This window comes from Rhinopithecus bieti, unplaced genomic scaffold (genome assembly GCF_001698545.2).
Source record: "Rhinopithecus bieti isolate Rb0 unplaced genomic scaffold, ASM169854v2 scaffold_41061, whole genome shotgun sequence".
NCBI classification, from domain to species: Eukaryota; Metazoa; Chordata; class Mammalia; order Primates; family Cercopithecidae; genus Rhinopithecus; species Rhinopithecus bieti.
The window spans coordinates 130,036-148,750 of NW_016816717.1; the positions used below are offsets into that span (position 1 = coordinate 130,036).

The 18,715-nt window shown below is 36.2% G+C and overlaps 1 protein-coding gene across 5 annotated transcripts in view; it reads right to left on the bottom strand.

Moving 5' to 3' along the window:
* The window catches only part of LOC108517316 (protein FAM227B), a 208,261-nt gene that overhangs the window by 83,918 nt on the left and 105,628 nt on the right, over window positions 1-18,715 (bottom strand). For all 5 annotated transcript variants that reach the window (XM_017855178.1, XM_017855175.1, XM_017855179.1 and 2 more), the window contains one exon: window positions 6,632-6,769. In XM_017855178.1, coding sequence (XP_017710667.1) covers window positions 6,632-6,769 — 138 coding nt within the window. The remainder of the gene's footprint in view (window positions 1-6,631; window positions 6,770-18,715) is intronic.

Genomic DNA, 18,715 nt, shown 5'->3' on the forward strand with positions numbered 1-18,715 from the left:
AAGAAAATGTGGCACACATACACGATGGAATACTATGCAGCCATAAAAAGGATGAGTTTCCAAGTCCTTTGTAGGGACATGGATGCAGCTGGAAACCATCATTCTTAGCAAACTATCACAAGAAGATAAAACCAAACACCGCATGTTCTCACTCATAGGTGGGAATTGAAAAATGAGATCACTTGGACTCGGGAAGGGGAACATCACACACTGGGGCTTATCATGGGGAGGGGGGAGGAGGGAGGGATTGCACTGGGGAGTTATACATGATATAAATGATGAATTGATGGGTGCTGACGAGTTGATGGGTACAGCACACCAACATGGCATAAGCATACATATGTAACAAACCTGCACGTTATGCACATGTACCCTAGAACTTAAAGTATAAAAAAAAAAAAAAAAAAAAAAAATGGCCAAGATATTTGAACCGACACTTCAGCAGGCACTCAATAACCTGTGAGAGCAGCTGTGGGGGCAGAACCCCACAAAGCCACAGGGGTGAAACTGCTCAAGGCCTTTGATGCCCATCCTTTGCACCAGTGTGCCCTAGATGTGGGACATAAAGTCAAAGGAGGTTATTTTGGAGCTTTAAGATACATGGTTGGCAAATAAGACATGAAAAGAAGCTCATCATGATTGGTCATTAGAGAAATTAAAATAAAACCTAACTAAATACCAGTATATAACTCACAAGAATAGCTAAAATTAAAAAGACCATACCAATTGTTAGTAAGGAAGTAGAGTAACTATAACTTGTATAGTGCTAGAAATGTAAAATTTTGGATAAGATATTGACAATTTCTTAAAATGTTATACATACGTGATATAGTTTGGATATCTACCCCCAATCAAATCTCATGTTGAAATGTAATCCCCAATGTTGGATGTGGGGCCTGGTAGGAGGTGGCTGGATCATGGGGGCAGATCCCTCAAGAATGGCTTGGGCCATTCCCTTGGTGATAAGTGAGTTCTTGCTCTGAGTTCAGGTGAGGTCTGGTTGTTTAAAATTGTGTGGCACCTCTGCCCCCCTCTTGCTTGATCCTGCTTTTGCCATGTGACACGCCTGCTCTCCCTTCACCTTCTGCCATGATTGTAAGCTTCCTGAGGCCTCTCTAGAAGCTGAATAGATGCCACCGCCATGCTTCCTGTAAAGCTTCTAGAACCATGAGCCAATTAAACCTCTTTTTGTTGTAAATTACCTAGTCACAGGTATTCTTTTATAGCAATACAAGAATGAACTAATACAGAACGTAGGTACCAGGAGTAGGGCATTGCTGTAAAGATACCTGAAAATGCAGAAGCAGATTTGGAACTGCATAAGGGACAGAGGCACAGAAGAGGACAGGAAGATGAGGGAAAGTTCAGAACTTCTTGGAAACTAGTTAAATGGTTGTGGTCAAAATGCTGACAGTGAAGCCCAGGCTGATGAGGTCTCAGATGGAAACTTATTGGGAACTGGCGCAAAGGTCACCTGTGTTGTGCCTTATCAAAGAACTTGGCTGCATTGTTTCCCTACCCTAGGGATCTGTGAAAGCTTGAACTTCAGAGTGATAATTTAAGGTATCTGGTGGAAGACATTTCTAGGCAACAGTATTCAAGATGTAACCCTGGCTGCTTGTAAAAGCTGACACTCAGATGCAGTAGCAAAGAAATGATCAATGTGGAACTTATATTTGAACAGGAAGCATAATATGAAAGTTTAGAAAATTGGCAGCCTAGCCATGTGGCAGAGAAAGATAAGGCTTTTTTGGGAGAATAATTCAAGTAGGCTTTATAGCAATCGCTTGCTAGAGAAATTTGCATAACAAAAAGGGAGCCAAGTGCTAATAGCCAAGACAATGGGAAAAAGACCTTGAAGGCATTCCAGAAATCTAAGACACAGGCCCTCTAGTTACAGGCCCTGAGGCCTAGGAAGACTAAAAGATTTTATGGGTCAGGCCCAGGGACCTGCTGCCCTGCACAGTCTTGGGCCACTGCTCTCTGCATCCCAGCTGCTTCAGTTCTAGCCGGGGCTTTAAAAGGCCCAGGTACAGCTTGAGCTGCCACTTTGGAGAATGCAAGCTATAAAATTTGGCAGCTTCCTCATGGTGTTAAGCCTGTAGGTGCACAGAATGCAAGAGTAAAGAATGTTTTGCAGCCTCTGCTTAGATTTGAGGATGTATGAAAAAGCCAGGCTGCCCAAGCAGACGCCTGCTGCAGGGGCAGAGCCCTCATAGATAACCTTTATTAGGGTAGTAAAGAGGGAAAATGTAGGGTAAGAGCCCCCACACAGAGTACCCACTGGGGCACTGCCTAGTCGAGCTGTGAGAAGGGACCACTGCCCTCCAGACCCGAGAATGGTAGATCTACTGGCAGTCTGCACCCTGAACCTGAAAAAGCCACAGGCATTCAATAACCCGTGAGAGCAGCTGTGGGGGCAGAACCCCACAAAGCCACAGGAGTGAAGCTACCCAAGGCGTTTGGTGCCCATCCTTTGCATCAGTGTACCCTAGATGTGGGACATAAAGTCAAAGGAGGTTATTTTGGAGCTTTAAGATTTAGTGACTGCTCTGCCAGGTTTGAACTTGCATTGGGCCTTCAGTTCTTTTCTTTTGGCTGATTTCTCCCTTTTGGAGTGGCAATGTTAACCCAATGCCTATACTCCCATTGTATTTTGGAAGTAACTTGTTTTTGACCTTACAGGCTCATAGGCTGAAGAGACTTGCCTTGTTTTAGATGAGACTTTGGACTTTTGAGTTAATGCTGGAATGAGTTAAGATTTTTGGGTACTGTTGGGAAAGCATGATTGTATTTTGCAATGTGAGAAGAAGAAGATTTGGGAGGGGTCAGGGGTGAAATGATATAGTTTGGATATTTGTCCCTGTCCAAATCTCATGTTGAAATGTAATCTTCCAGTGTTGGAGGTGGGGCCTGGGGGGAAGTGGTTGGATCATGAAGGCAGAGCCCTCATTAATGACTTGGGCCATCCCTTGGTGATAAGTAAGCTCTCACTCTGGGTTAACATAAAATTTGGTTGTTTAAAAGGGTGTGGCACCTCCCTTCCACTTTCTGTCACTTGCTTCTTCTTTCACCATGTGATGTGCCTGCTCCCCCTTTGCCTCCTGCCATGATTGCAAGCTTCCTGAGGCCTTCCTAGAAGCTGAGCAAATACCAACACCATGCTCTCTGTAAAGCCTGCAGAACCATTAGCCAATTAAACCTCTTTTTTCCTAAATTACCCAGGTTCAGATATTTATTTATAGTAATGCAAGAATGACCTCATATACTACATAACCATGCTGCTCTGCCATCCTACTACTAGATGTTTATCATAGAGAAATAAAATTCTATATCCAAACAAATACTTGTATATAAATGTTCATAGCAGATGTATTTATAATAGCTAAATACTGAAAACAATACAAATACCCACCAAGAGATGAATGAACAAATCATATTATAGTCCTACTATGGAGGACTACTATTCAACAACACAAAGGAACAGATTATTAATACATCTAACAACATGAATGAATCTCAGAATAATTATGTGGAATAAAAAATGTTAGTTGAAAAATAGCATGCACTCTATATAATTTCATTTATGTAAAATTCTAGAAAATTGCAATCTAACCTATAGTGACAAAAATCACGTAAATGATTGCCTGGGAATTGGTGGCAAGAAGGAATTACAAAAAAAGCATGACGAACTTTTGAGAGAGATAGATATGTTTTTTAGTTCGAATTGTAATGGTTTAAAAAACTTATGCATATGTCAAAACTCATCAAATTTTACACTTTAAATATATGCAGTTTATTGTACACCAATTAGATCTCAAAAAAGCTGAAAAAACATGTAATTATTTGAAACAAAAGTCATGACACTATATAACATGAGGCTATTATTTATGTAGATATATTTGACAATAGCACAAAAGCCAAGGGGGTGTATATGTAACTATACTGCTCCAAGGTCCTACATTTTAAGTGAAGTAGGACAATATTAACTTTAGATAGTATTTTGATAATTTAAGAATGCATTTTGTAAGCATTAAAGCGGCCTCAAAAAATACAAAAGTGGTATAGGTAAACAGCCAATAGAGGAATTAAAATAGAATGACAAAAATATTCAATTAACCAAAAGAAGACAGGAAAGTATAACTGAAAAACAAAGAACAGATGGGATAAATCTCTAAACAAATAGAAACTAGTAGAAATAAGATTAACCATATCAGTAATTACTTTAAACGTAAATGAAGTAACACTCCCAATTAAAGTGAAGAGATTGTCATCCTGAATAAAAAAAACAAGACTCAACTACAGGTTGTTTACAAAAAGTATGCTTTATAAGAACATGAACTAGTTATATGTAAAATGATGAGAAAAAATACCATGTGAACCATAAGCATAGGAAATCTGAAGTGTCTATATTAAGATCGGACAAAATAGAACTCAAAAAAAGGAGAATTATCATAGTTACAAGGGAACATTTTATATTAAAGGAAAAACTTAATAAAAGTATATTTGCTCAACAATTTAAAAATGGATACTGCAAAAATCAATAACATTAAAGGGAGAAATAGATAATCCTAAAATTATATTTTAATATCCTCTCCAGTAATTAACAGAACTAAATAAAATATCAATAAAGACATAAAATTAGGGTGAGCAAAATTTTTCTATAAAAGGCAAGTCAGTATTGTAGGATTTTCAGACCAATGTAGTCTGTCGCGTATTCTTTATTTTGTTTTATGTTTTGTTTTTTTACAACCCTTAAAATGTAGAAACCATTCTAAGTTCATAGAATGTATAAAAACATGCTACACACCAGATTTAATCCACAGGCTACAGTTAGCTGACTCGATACAGAAGATCTGAATAATACTATTAGCCACCTTGATCTGAGATTTTTTTTTAACTGCAGATATACATTCTTCTCAAGTATACATGGAATGTTCACCAAGATAGACCACATTCTGGACCATAAAACAAGTCTCAATACATTGCAAAAGATCATACAGAGTATGTCCTCAGACCATAGTTTTTTAAATTAGAAATCAGTAATTTTAAGATACCTAGAAAAGTCCCAAACATTTGGAAATTAAACAACACTTTTCTAAATAACCCTACTTTGACCTACTGATGGCTCAAAGTAGGAATTATAGTAAATATTAGAACATTTTAAATTAAGTGATAAAATACAACATATCTAAATACAACACACTTAAAGCAGTGCTTAGGGAAATTTAATCTTTAATTGCTTACGTGAAAAAAGAAGAAAGAAAATGATTTAAAGAACAAGGAAAATATAAATAATGGGTAGGTAAAGGATATATGGAGTTCTTTATGCTATTCTTATCACTTTTCTGTTACTTAAAATTAAAAAGAAAATGGAAAGTTCACAAAAAATCTCTTAATTTAGTTAGTCACATGTGAGGGTGAGAAGCAAAAACAGATAAACAAAATTGGCTCAAGGTAGCAGACTATTCCTCTTTCTATTAGAAATCCCTAGAAATGAGCCCCCCACCCCCCATAACAAATATGTACAAAGTTTTGTTAAACCACTGAGGATGACAGCAAACAAGAAAATTTCTTGTAACTAATAAAAGATAGAAATCATATTGGATGATATATACTGGGATAAGAATACAGAAAACCACAGTTAAAACAGTGATGCTCTAAATACAAAATTCTCAGATCTGAAGAAGAATAATTAACTAATTAAATAATTCCAGAATCAGAAATTAACTAAAGAATAACTTCCCAAAGAGTAGGCTGGGTAGGTTAATTCCTCCTCTTCCTTGGCCTATATCAAGGTATAGGTTAGAAAGCTATTTCCCTCTGCATTAGTGGTTTGTTAACATTGCCTGCACATGAAATCATCTGAGGCACTGAGGAGTTTTAAACATTATTCAGCCTAGATTCTAATTTAACTGGTCAGACATGAAACCTGAGCATTAGACTTATGTTTGGTATTAAAGAAATAGCATAAACAGGAGGGAAATAAACTCGCCTTATAAAGCTTATTAATGTAGAGTAACTGAGGACTTTGGTCCTGGCACAAGAATTTGGCATGTGGCTCAAAGGAACAGAAAAGAATATTAAAATGTAAATGAACTGGTATTTCAAGTAGGCTATAAGTGGACTATTTAATAAACGGATCATTTGGAAAAAAAAAAAAACCCCATCATATTGGAATACAACTATGCTGCTTATAACAAAGAGTTAAATTAAATATGGAAATTTTAAAATACTAGAAAAAATGTAGGTACTTTTATAATCTTAGTTAAGTCTTGACAAATACACCACAAAACTGAAACCCTAAAGAAAACATAATTTAAATGAACAAAATAAAAAATGTAAATTTATCTATTGAGACAACACATGATTAATAGCAATACAAGTAAAAGTGAGAATATCTGTAGTATACATAAAGACAAAAAGGATAAAAATTTTAAAAAATCATTATTTTATAACAGGCAAATGGAAAAGGACTTAAGTGTGTACCACTATAACATCTATAAATCAAATGTTATTAAAATAACATTTAAAAATAAATAAGTAAATCATTAGAAAATTCTGCCTAATAAATAACTTAATTGATTTTTGCTACCTATTCCATTTTGCAGTATACAAAAACTTTACTTACTAGTTGTTATACGTTCTTGACTGTCTGCAATTCTTTCCTTTACTGATTTTGCATGTGCTTTTTTGCTACCATGAATGGTGGTTGTGGAGAGTTCTTTCAGTTTCCAGTGGGTCCAAAAGCCTTTTTGAGGTTTTAAACCTGTTAATATAAAATACATATTTAGCCAAATAAATTCGGATTTTGAAAATACCTTTTACTTTGTCAAAGCATTTTTATGATAATTATACATTTCATCCTCACAACAAAAAAGTTCCTTTTTTGTTCCTTTTAAGCTGTGTAGGATTAGATAAGTCATTTAACCACTCTAAACATCTGTATCCTCAGCAATACAAATAAGAATAATATAAATTATTTTTAAATATATGTTAAAGTATGATAAATGGGAAAGCACTACACAAATATGAACTAATATTATTATTATTATTATTATGTTAATAACTATGACTATAAACTACCATGCTCATAAATATAGCCAATATTTTCTCAGTGGTGAGTGTTCAATGAGGATTATTCACTAGACTGGGCCATCAAATTATAATTTTCTAAATGTTTTTAGATACAGTTATCACTTATTCAGCAGAAGACTTCAGTTTGATTCACTTGAGTGCTTCTAGATAGATTGCCTATGTTTTAAAATATTGTGCATTAAGAGAAAAATTGAAGTATAGCAAGGCCAACAGATCAGCAGATTGAGTTTGTAAAGATGGTTTATTACTCACAGTTCTCAAGAGTAGGGGGATGTCATGCCACAGGGGGCCGCATGGGCAAGCCCTGGGGCCAGTCAGGAGACAGAGAAAGAGGGGATACCTGTGGGTAAGAGTCTTTATTGTGCTTTCCTTAGGAAGGAAGAGGCAAGGCAAGAAGGCCTATGGTTGACTAGTTTTAATAATTTCAGCAGGCTTAAATGCATAGGAGCTATGCCTAGTCTGGTACCTAGTCCCAGAGCCAAATAAAGTAAGAGCCAAATAAAGGAAATGGTTGTGTGTGACCTCTGAACTGGTTGGTTTAAAAATCAAAAAGCATTTAAAAAACATGCTCATGGGCAAGTTGCCTCTAGGAATTAACTAACCCAAAGAAGTGCGGTCCTTCTAGGGTCAACAAGGTCCCAGATGTCCAAGTATCAGAATATAGAAAATAAAATACATGGTTAATACTGTCCAGTATTGAATAAACCCTACTTGGTCCTGATATATAAAGAAAGAGAGGGCGTACTATGTACCAAACTATCTGCTGGACACAAGGGGCACAAAATTCATTTAAATCTAGTCCCTGTCTGCCATCAAGGCAGATGTGAAATTATTTAGCATAGTGCCTGATCCACAATAAGCACTTAATATAAGTTACTTTTACTGTTACTTTTTTTGTTGTTGTTCTTGCAAATTAGCCACTGGTTGATATCTGACTACATTCCAACATTATTTACAAGTTTTAATTCATACTGGTCACAAAACATGAATTGCTCCAAAGAATGACATTAATATAGAGCCTCAACACTTGAAATTTATATTTTCACATTGCCAATTTTTAAAAACTAAACTCTAGTAGGATCTATTCAAGTATTTCCTAGGAAATCGTTATCCTACAGGATTTAGAAACAAATGGCATATAAAATAAGGGAGCTAAAAACCTAAAATGTCTTTGCAATTATTTGGTAACTTACATATATTCTAATTTTCATTTTTCATTTTATAAAATTTATACAGACATATAATTTAAAGAGTGAAACTATATGTCAAACTATTTGTTTAATTTCCAAAGTCTCATTGTTCCTCACATATCCCCAAGACTGCATCTTGCTTTCCAGAATCAACTATCTTTATTTGGGACCCATAACCACAGCAGACAAAAAAAGGGCTGTATTGTTAGATTTTGATGTGTTAATTTTAGGCATTATCTATTGACGTCCAACTAGGGAAGATAAAAGATTTAACGATCTTTCACTATCCTATCTCATTATCACCACATACAAACTAACTTCCTATTCTTTACATAATATCAAATGTTATAATTTTCATTGTGTGAATATCAGCATTTATATTATTATAATTACATAAAATATTGTTGACAGCTAAACTAGTTCTTTTTGAATATACAGAATAATGTGGAGAATTGAGAGTTTAAAAATGAATCTGCTATACTTATTTTCTTAAGAAAATTTCTTTATCTGAAGTTAGTAATTGTTGGATGTTTTTGTTTTCTTATGTTCTATGTACTTGTAATTAACTCCAAACTACTCCCCCCCATTATTGTCTAAATTGCTTTTGAATATATTCAGATGCATCAGAGATTCTTTCAGTTTAATATTCTTGGAGACATGTCTCCCAAAGCCTGCCAATGTGCTCAAATCTGAACAAATTTTTTCATTAGGCTTGTGCAGTTATCATCTAGGGAGCTCCCTTCACCATTATTTTGGGGATTCAATTTACATGTCCCATGTGTTTAAGCCTCCATTCCTTGACTCTCATCTTAACCTCTTCGTTAATTTGTGCCTTATTTTGGTGGTTTTTTCCTCCAATAACTTGATGAGAAAAGATGTATATAAGTTAACAATGTCTTTAGTTCATCCTTACACTTACCTGACAAATTGGTTGGGTCTAGGGTCCTAGGTTATAAATAGTTCTCCCTTAGAATTTGCAAGACATTGTTCCATTCTCTTCCTTCTTTCAAAGTTGCTGATAAGAGGGACGATACAATTCTGTTTCTTAATCCTTCTGTTCTCTGAAAGTTTTTTTCAGCATTTTCTTTTTGTTCTCTGGGTTCTGAGGACTCACAACAATTTACTGTGGCATACAGCAATTTTTATCCATTGTCCTAAGCACTAGATAATCTCTTTCAAACTGGAAACTCAAGATTTCCAAGCATGGAAAACTTCTTGAAATAATTATTTGATTATTTCTTACTTTGCTTTCTCTCTGTTTTCTCTATTTGAATATAATATAGAGAATTGAGATGTCAAAAACAAAAAGGCTTCTAAAGGGTTAGTTTCTTCCCATTTGAGATGGATGCTTAAATAGATCACTGGTCTTCAGTCTTTATACTTTTTTGAAAATACACATTAAAGGCCATAAATTACCTTCCAAGAACCTTAGCTGTCATCTTATATATTTTGAGACATAGTATTTATTCTTGTCAACTTGTTCAAAACTAGTTTCCATTTCTCTAATTTCCATTATGATTTCTTCTTTGAAGATTGAGTTAGTAGGCACATATTTCTTATTTTATTTTTTCATTAACTTTTAAGTTCCAGGGAACATGTGTGGATGTGCAGGTTTGTTACATAGGTAAACATGTACTATGGTGATTTGCTGCACAGATCCCCGTCACCTAGGTACTAAGCCCAGCATCCATTAGCTATTCTTCCTGATGCTCTCCCTCCCTCTGCATCCCCCAAAGGCCCTAGTGTGTGTTGTTCCCCTGCATATGTCCGTGTGTTCTCATTGTTCAGCTCCCACTTATAAGTGAGAACACGCAGTGTTTGGTTTTCTGTTCCTGGGTTAGTTTGCTGAGGAAAATATCTTCCAGGTCCATCCATATCCTTGCAAAGGACATGATCTCATTCCTTTTTGTGGTTGCATAGTATTCCATGGTGTATATGTACCGCATATTCTTTATCTGGCCTATCATTGATGGGCATTTGGGTTGATTCTATGTCTTTGCTATTGTGAATAGTACTGTAATGAACATACACGTACATGTCTTTATAACAGAATGATTTATATTTCTTTGGGTATATACCCAGTGATTGCAATGCCTCTCCAGCAAGGGAACAGAACTGGGTGGAGGCTGAGATAGATGAGCATGTTATTAGGCACATATTTCTTTTTATTATTATTATTATACTTTCAGTTCTGGGGTACATGTGCAGAACGTGCGTGTTTGTTACATAGTTATACACATATTTTTAATTTTCAACTTACATAAAGACATTTCCTATTTTTGGGTCATAGTTTCTAATGTACTGCATTGCATTCAATGAACAACTCCATATGATTTAAATCTCTTGAAAGCTGGAAGTATTTGATTTTTGACTGAATGTAAAAATAATTTTTATAAATAATTTGTGTTTGAAAGTAATGTATATTTTTCAATTGTAGTGTTTGACGTGTATACATTACTTCATGCTTGTTAATCATGTTATTTAAATCGTTTATACCTGTCCTAGGTTTCATTTTTTGGCTTGCTTCTTCTATTAATTACTAAGAGTTCTACATTTCTTTCTGAACTATTTTTTGTCTTATCATTACCCACAATCTTCCAGAATTATTATGGCTATTCCAATAATTGAGATGATGTTCTTAGGTTCATACAAATTCTTTGATGAGGTGCCTATTCAAATATTTATTTTTAAAATTATTTATTTAACTTTACATTCTGGGATACATGTGCAGAATGTACAGGTTTGTTACATAGGTATCCATGTGCCATGGTCGTTTGCTGCACCTATGAACCTGTCACCTAGGTTTTAAGCCCTGCATGCATTAGCAATTTGTCCTGATGCTCTCCCCTCTCTCACCTCACCCCTTACTCCCTCAACAGGCCCTGGTGTGTGTGTTTCTCATCCCTGTGTTCATGTGTTCTCATTGTTCAACTCCCACTTAGGAGTGAGAACATGAGGTGTTTGGTTTTCTGTTCCTGTGTTAGTTTGTTGAGGATGATGGCTTCTAGCTTCATCCATGTCCCCGCGGAGGACATGATCTGATTCTTTTTTGTGGCTGCATAGTATTCCACTGTGTATACGTAACACATTTTCTTTATCCAGTCTATCATTGATGGGAATTTGGGCTGGTTTCACGTCTTTGATACTGTGAATAGTGCTACAATAAACATACATGTGCATCTATCTTTATAATATAATGATTTATATTCCTTTGGGTATATACCTAGCAATGGAATTGCTGGATCAAATGGTATTTCTGGTTCCAGATCCTTGAGGAATTGCCACGCTGTCTTCCACGGTGGTTGAATTAATTTACATTCCCACCAACAAGGTTAAAGTGTACCTACTTCTCCACAGCCTCACCAACATCTGTTGTTTCTTGACTTTTTAATAACCACCATTCTGACTGGTGTGAGATGGTATCTTACTGTGGCTTTGATTTGCATTTCTCTAATGATCAGTGATATTGAGCTTTTTTTGATTATTTGTTGGCCACATAAATATCTTCTTTTGAGAAGTGTCTGTTCATATATATTTGCCCACTTTTTGATGGGGTTGTTTTTTCTTGTAAATTTGTTTAAGTTCCTTGTATATTCTGGATATTAAACCTTTGTCAGATGGGTAGCTTGCAAAACTTTTCTCCCATTCTGTAGGTTGCCTGTTTGCTCCGATGATCTCTTGCTGTGCAGAAGTTCTTTAGTTTAATTAGATCCCATTTGTCAATTTCAGTTTTTGTTGCAATTGCTTTTGGCAATTTCATCATTAAATCTTCACCCATGCCTGTGTCCTGTATGGTATTACCTAGGTTTTCTTCTAGGGTTTTTCATGGTTTTTTGGTTTTACATTTAAGTCTTTAATCCATCTTGAGTTAATTTTTATATAAGGTATAAGGAAGGGGTCCAGTTTTAGTTTTCTGCATATGGCTAGCCAGTTTCCCCAGCACCTTATTAAATAGGTAATCCTTTCCCCATTGCTTGTTTTTGTCAGGTTTGCCAAAGATCAAATAGTTGTAGATGTGTGGTCTTATTTCTGAGGTTTCTATTCTGTTCCATTGGTCTGTATGTCTCTTTTGGTATCAGTACCTTGCTGTTTTAGTTACTGTAATCTTGTAGGATAGTTTGAAGTCATGTAGTGTGATGCCTCCAGCTTTGTTCTTTTTGCTTAGGATGGTCTTGGCTATGTGGGCTCTTTTTTTGGTTCCATCTGAATTTTAAAGTAGTTTTTGCTAATTCTGTGAAGAATGTCAATGGTAGTTTGATGGAAATAGAATTGAATTTACAAATTACTTTGGGCAGTATGGCCATTTTCATGATATTGTTTCTTCCTATCCATGAGGATGGAATGTTTTCCCATTTGTTTGTGTCCTCTCTTATTTCCTTGAGCAGTGGTTTGTAGTTCTCCTTGAAGAGGTCTTTCATGTCCCTTGTTAGCTGTATTCCTAAGTATTTTACTCTCTTTGTAGCAATTGTGAATGGGAGCTTATTCATGATTTGGCTCTTTGCTTGTCTATTGTTAGCGTACAGGAATGCTTGTGACGTTTGTACATTGATTTTGTGTTCTAAGACTTTGCTGAAGTTACTTATCAGCTTAAGGAGTTTTGGGGCTGAGATGATGGTGTTTTCTAAATATAGGGTCATGTCATCTGCAAACAGACATAATATGACTTCCTCTCTTCCTGTTCCATTTAAATATTTCACCCATTTTTAAATTGAGATGTTTGATTTCTTTTCAGTGAATTTTGAGTTCTTCATATGTCTCGATAAAAATCTTTTATTATAAATATGACATGCCAGTGTTTTCTTCCAGGCTGTGAATTTTCTTTTCATTTCTATTACTAGTGTCTTCTGAGTAACAGAAGTTCTTAATTTTCATTAAATCCAGTTTGTCAAGATTTTTATTTTATGTATTATGCTTTTGGTGTCTTAGCTAAGAAATTGTGCCTAACCTAATGTCACAAAAATTTCTTTCATGCTTTCTTCTAAAAGTTTTATAGTTTTAAGTTTTACACTTAGGGTTACAATCCATTTCAGTTAATTTTTTCATAGGTTAGAAGAATTGAATCAAAGTTTATTTTTCAACTTATGGATATCCAGGAGCTCCAGGACAATGTTTTGAAAAGACTACTCTTTTCCATTTAGGAAGATCTCAGCCATTACCTTCTCAAATATTTCCTTTATAATATATTCTCTCTTTTCTCCTTTAGGGATTCCAATTACATATATGCCTGACAGTTTGAGGTTGTCTTACAGCCCTTGAATGCTCTGTTTTGTGTTTTTCGCTCTTTTTTCTCTTTGTGTTTCAGTTTGGGTAATTTCTCTGATCTATGTTCAAGTTACTTTCCTTGGGTGTGAAAAGTTTATTTGATAAGTTTGTCAGTGACATTCTTCATCTCTGTTCATGTGGTTTTCATTTGATCCTTTCTTAGAGTTTTCAATGTCTCCGCTGAAATTACACATCCAATCATGAATGTTACGTACCTTTTCCACTAAAACCTTTCACATATTAATTATCGTTATTTCAAATTTCCTGTCTGATATTCCAATATCTGAGCCTTACCTGAAACTGATTCTGTTGATAGCTTTTTTGCTTGACAGTGTTTTCTTTTTCTATGGCTTTTTTGCATACCTTATAATTTTTGTTGAAGACCAAATATACTAGGTAGTGTAGTAAAGATGAGGTAAGTAGTTTTCATGCCTCAAAATGGGCTTCTTCTTTTGCTCAAATTTAGTGTGAGAAATTGACCAAATCTAGTCTAGAATGAACTGTGTTTATGTTTTCTTGTTGCTATTATTACTTTTAGTACTGCATATGCTTCAAATTCCTCTTAGAATGAGAACTATTTTTCCAGAAGTGTTTTGTTGTGTTTGTCTGTTTGTCTATCAACTTTAGATCCTCTCTTTGTGCCTTCTTCTCAAAAACAGTATTTTTGTACACTACTTTCCCCTCTCTCAGAAATAAACTGCTGATATTTGTTAGTTGATGTTTGTTAGATGGGTGGCAGTGGGATATCCTCCGTTGCCCTGAATCAGCTCAGTGATGGGCTACGTTCCTGTGTCTTGGAATGGGGTCTTCTCAATGATCCAGACTTGTCCCAGCTGTAGCACACCTCTAATATTTTGGACCTAGTATGTAGTCCTGGCCTCACAAGTAAAGGGTTTTTTTCTCTGCTTCTTTCTTGTAGGTAAATCAGGTCTTCACCAGTTCTTTAAGGACAACAGGGTTTGCTGTCCCCATGCCACGACTTAAAAAAATTTTTTATTGTTATTTTTTACATAGAGTAGGGGCTGTATCCCTTTTCTTCAGTGACTGCTCTTCCATTCTCCCAGACATTCTCGGGATTGTCACACTATTCCTAAGCTTTCTTATGAGGTCCATGCTGTAAAAACATAAATGTAGGGCAATTTCTCTTTTATCCGCACACTAACCTATGCTCAGCTTCTAGCAATTCACTAAAAATTTCTGCTAAATTGTTCTTACTTGATTTTATGGCAAAGTACTGCATCTCCTCCAGGTAAACAAGGCTTGCATCCCCTCTCTGCTTGGAGGCTACTTTTTTAAAATAGATTTTGGATTGGTGCCTACAACTCTGATGGGTTCAGGAAAGGTTTTGAAATTGCAGATAGTTCAGTGTTTTTTGGTAGAAGTGAGGGAGCAATATATTTTTAGATTTCTAAATCCTAGGCAGAAGCCATAAGTAACGGCACAGGTTTTAATCTTGCTTTTTGTAAGGCTAGGATGTGGAATTCAGTCATAAAGCTTGTGACATAGTCTAGCCAGTTATACAAAACCTTAAGGTGTCTCTGTGGTGGGCAGAGGTAGCCTTCAAAGTCACCCATGTTCTAATCCCCCAAAAATATGAATATGTCTTGTTATATGGTGAAGGGGACTTAAGGGAGAAGACAGAATTAAGTTTGCTAATTGGCTGACCATAAAATAGGGTGATTATCTTGTTCAGGCAGGCTCAATGAATTCACAAGAATCCTTAAATATGGAAGACAGAGGCAAGGCAGTCAGTGTCAAAGTGATGTGATATGAGATCAGACACTTACGGCTTTGAAAATGGAAAAGGGCTATGAGGCAAATACAGGGAGTTTTTAGAAGCTACAAAGAAACAGATTCTCCCCTAAAGCCTCTAAAGGAACACATCTCTGTCAATATCTTGATTTTACTCCAGTTGGACTTCTAACTTCCATAACTGTAAGATGTACATTTGTGTTGTTATAAATCACTAAATGGCAACTTGTTACAGCAGAAATAGAAAACTAATACAGCCTCTCATGATCCTTTTTTTTTTCTTATTGTGTATAAGTCACTTACGCAACGAAAATTTTAGTTGTGAAAAAATGAACAAAAACTAAAGCCAGTTGTTAATGAAATTAATGGAACTCAGTATACTGTAAAGAGTCTAAGATAATGATTACTTCATCCTGAAGAAGACTATATGATACATTAAAGAGAACACTGAATATAGTATTTTAGATCTATAATACAAACATTTCGGCAACAAAGAAATAAGAAAAATATGTTTTACAAAATTCTTTCAACAAATGCTTTTGCCAGTGCAAAATAGTCACAAATGAAGATAAAAATCTATTAGAGTCACATATATAAGTTGAGAAAATCATTTATGAGAATTAGACACAGAAAACATGTGATTCTTGATGGATATAAACTGTTAGAGAAAGCAGTGTAAGAGAAATCTATACAAACACATTAATGATTAAATAAATCATAGAGGCTTTACTGCAGCTACTATTGCCTTTGTTTTCAATTTAACTTTTCATTAATTCATATAAATATTCAAAAATGAACAAATCATAAATGTATAGTTCAATTAATTTTTTACAAATTTAAAATATAGTGCTCACATAACCAGCACACCTAAGAGTCCTCTGTTCTAGTTACTACCCATTCCAAGGGTAACTATTAGTCTCACTACTAACACAATACATTAGTTTTATAGATGTTGACCTTCATACAAATAGACTCATACAGCATCTACTCACTTGTGTCTGGCTCTTTCTTTTTGTTTAACTAAGTTTGTGTGACTTATCCATATTGTTGTATATAGATATAATTTGTTCACTCTTATTTCTGATAATATTTCATTGTATGAATATTCTGCAATTTATGTAAACTTCACATTACTGATGGACATTTTTAAAGTTTCTGTCTTGATGATTATAGATAGGCCTGATAGGAACATTTTGCAATTTTTTTAGTGTACAGAAATGTGCACATTTCTGTAGGGCATGTACCTGGGAGTCACATATTCTGTGCCAAAAGTATGCATATGCTTGGCTTTAGTAGATATTGGCAATTGTCCAAAATTATTGTATTAACTTACACTCTCACCAGCATGGTTATCTTTTATCTCAAAAAATATAGGTTTGTGTTTTCATAGGTTTTTAGGATGGCTGCCTATGGATGTTGAATGCCAGCATTCCTCAGAAAAATTAAAGTTACAGGTTGATGATCATGACCTGAGTGAAAAGCTAAGGGAATTATGCTCAAAACTGCTGGAGAACACTGTATTAGTTCATTTGATACGGCTATGAAGAAAATACCCAAGACTGGGTAATTTATAAAGAAAAAAGAGGTTTAATGGACTCACAGTTTCACATGGCTGGGAGGCCTCACAATCATGGCAGAAGGCAAAGGAGGAGCAAAAGTAGGTCTTACATGGCAGCAGGCAAGAATTATCATGTTTAGGGGAACGGCCCTTTATAAAACCTTCAGATCTCGGGAGACTTATTCACTATCATGAGAACAGCACGGAAAAAAACCACCCCCATGATTCAATTATTTTCCACCAGGTCCCTCCCATGACACATGGGGATTATGGGCTACAATTCAAGATGAGATTTGGGTGGGGACACAGCCAAACCATATCATTCCACACCTGGCCCCTCCCAAAACTCATGTCCTGACATTTCAAAATACAATCATGCCCTTGCAACAGTTCCCCCAAGTCTCAACTCATTCTGCCATTAATTCAAAAGTCTACAGTCCAAAATCTCATCTGAGACAAAGCAAGTCCCTTCTGACTATGAGCCTGTAATATCACAAGCAAGTTAATTACTTCCTAGATAAAATGGGGGTACAGATATTGGGTAAATACATCTGTTCCAAATGGGAGAAATTGGGCAAAATGAAGGGGCTACAGGCCCCATGCAACTCTGAAATCCAGCAGGACCGTCAAATCTTAAAGCTTCAAAATGATCTCTTACGGCTCCATGTCTCACATCTAGGTCATGCTGGTGCAAGAGATGGGCTCCCATGGCCTTGGGCAGCTCCACCCCTGTGGCTTTGCAGGGTACAGCTTCCCTCTTGGCTGCTTTCATGGGCTGGCATTGAGTGTCTATGGCTTTTATAGGCACATGGTGCAAGCTGTCAGTGGAGCTACCATTCTGGGGTCTGGAGGACAGTGACCCTCTTCTCACAGCTCCACTAGGCAGTACCCCAGTGGGGACTCTGTGTGGGGACTCTCACCGCACATTTCCCTTTCACACTGCCCTTGCAGAGGTTCTCCATGAGGGTTCCACCCCTGCAGCACACCTCTGCCTGGATATCCAGGCATTTCCATACATCCTCTAAAATCTAGGCAGAGGGTACCAAACCCCAATGCTTAACTTCTGTGCACCCGCAGGCCCAACACCGTGTGTAAGCCACCAAGGATTGCACCCTCTGAAGCAACAACCTAAGCTGTACATTGCATGTTGGCCCCCTTTTAGCCATGGCTGGGACACAGGGCACCAAGTTCCAAGACTGCACAAAGCAGCAAGGCACTGGACCCAGTCCACGAAACCACTTTTTCTTCCTAGGCCTCCCAGCTTGTGATGAGAGGGGTGCTATGAAGACCTCTGACACGCCCTGGAGATGTTTTCCCCATTGTCTTGGCAATTAACACTTGGCTCCTCATTACTTATGCAATTCCTGCAGCTGGCTTCAATTTCTCCTCAGAAAATGGGTTTTTTTTTTTCTGTTGCATTATTGAGCTGCAAATTTTCTGAACATAAGTTCCAATTCCAAGCCATATATTTGTGACTACATAAAGCCGAATGTTTTTAAGAGCACCCAAGTCACATCTTGAATGCTTTGCTGCTTAGAAATTTCTTCTGCCAGATACTCTAAATCATCTCTCTCAAGTTAAAAGTTCCACAGGTATCTAAGGTAGGGGGAAAATACCATCAGTCTCTTTGCTAAAGCATAGCAAGAAACACTTTTGCTCCAGTTCCCAATAAATTCCTCATCTCCGTCTGAGACCACCTCATTCTGGACTTTATTGTCCATATCACTATCAGCATCAAAATGCTGATAGTCAAAGCCATTCAACAAATCTCTGGGAATTCCAAACTTTCCCACATCTTCCTGTCTTCTGAGCCCTCCAAGTCTCTAGGAAGTTCCAAACTTTTCCATATGTTTAT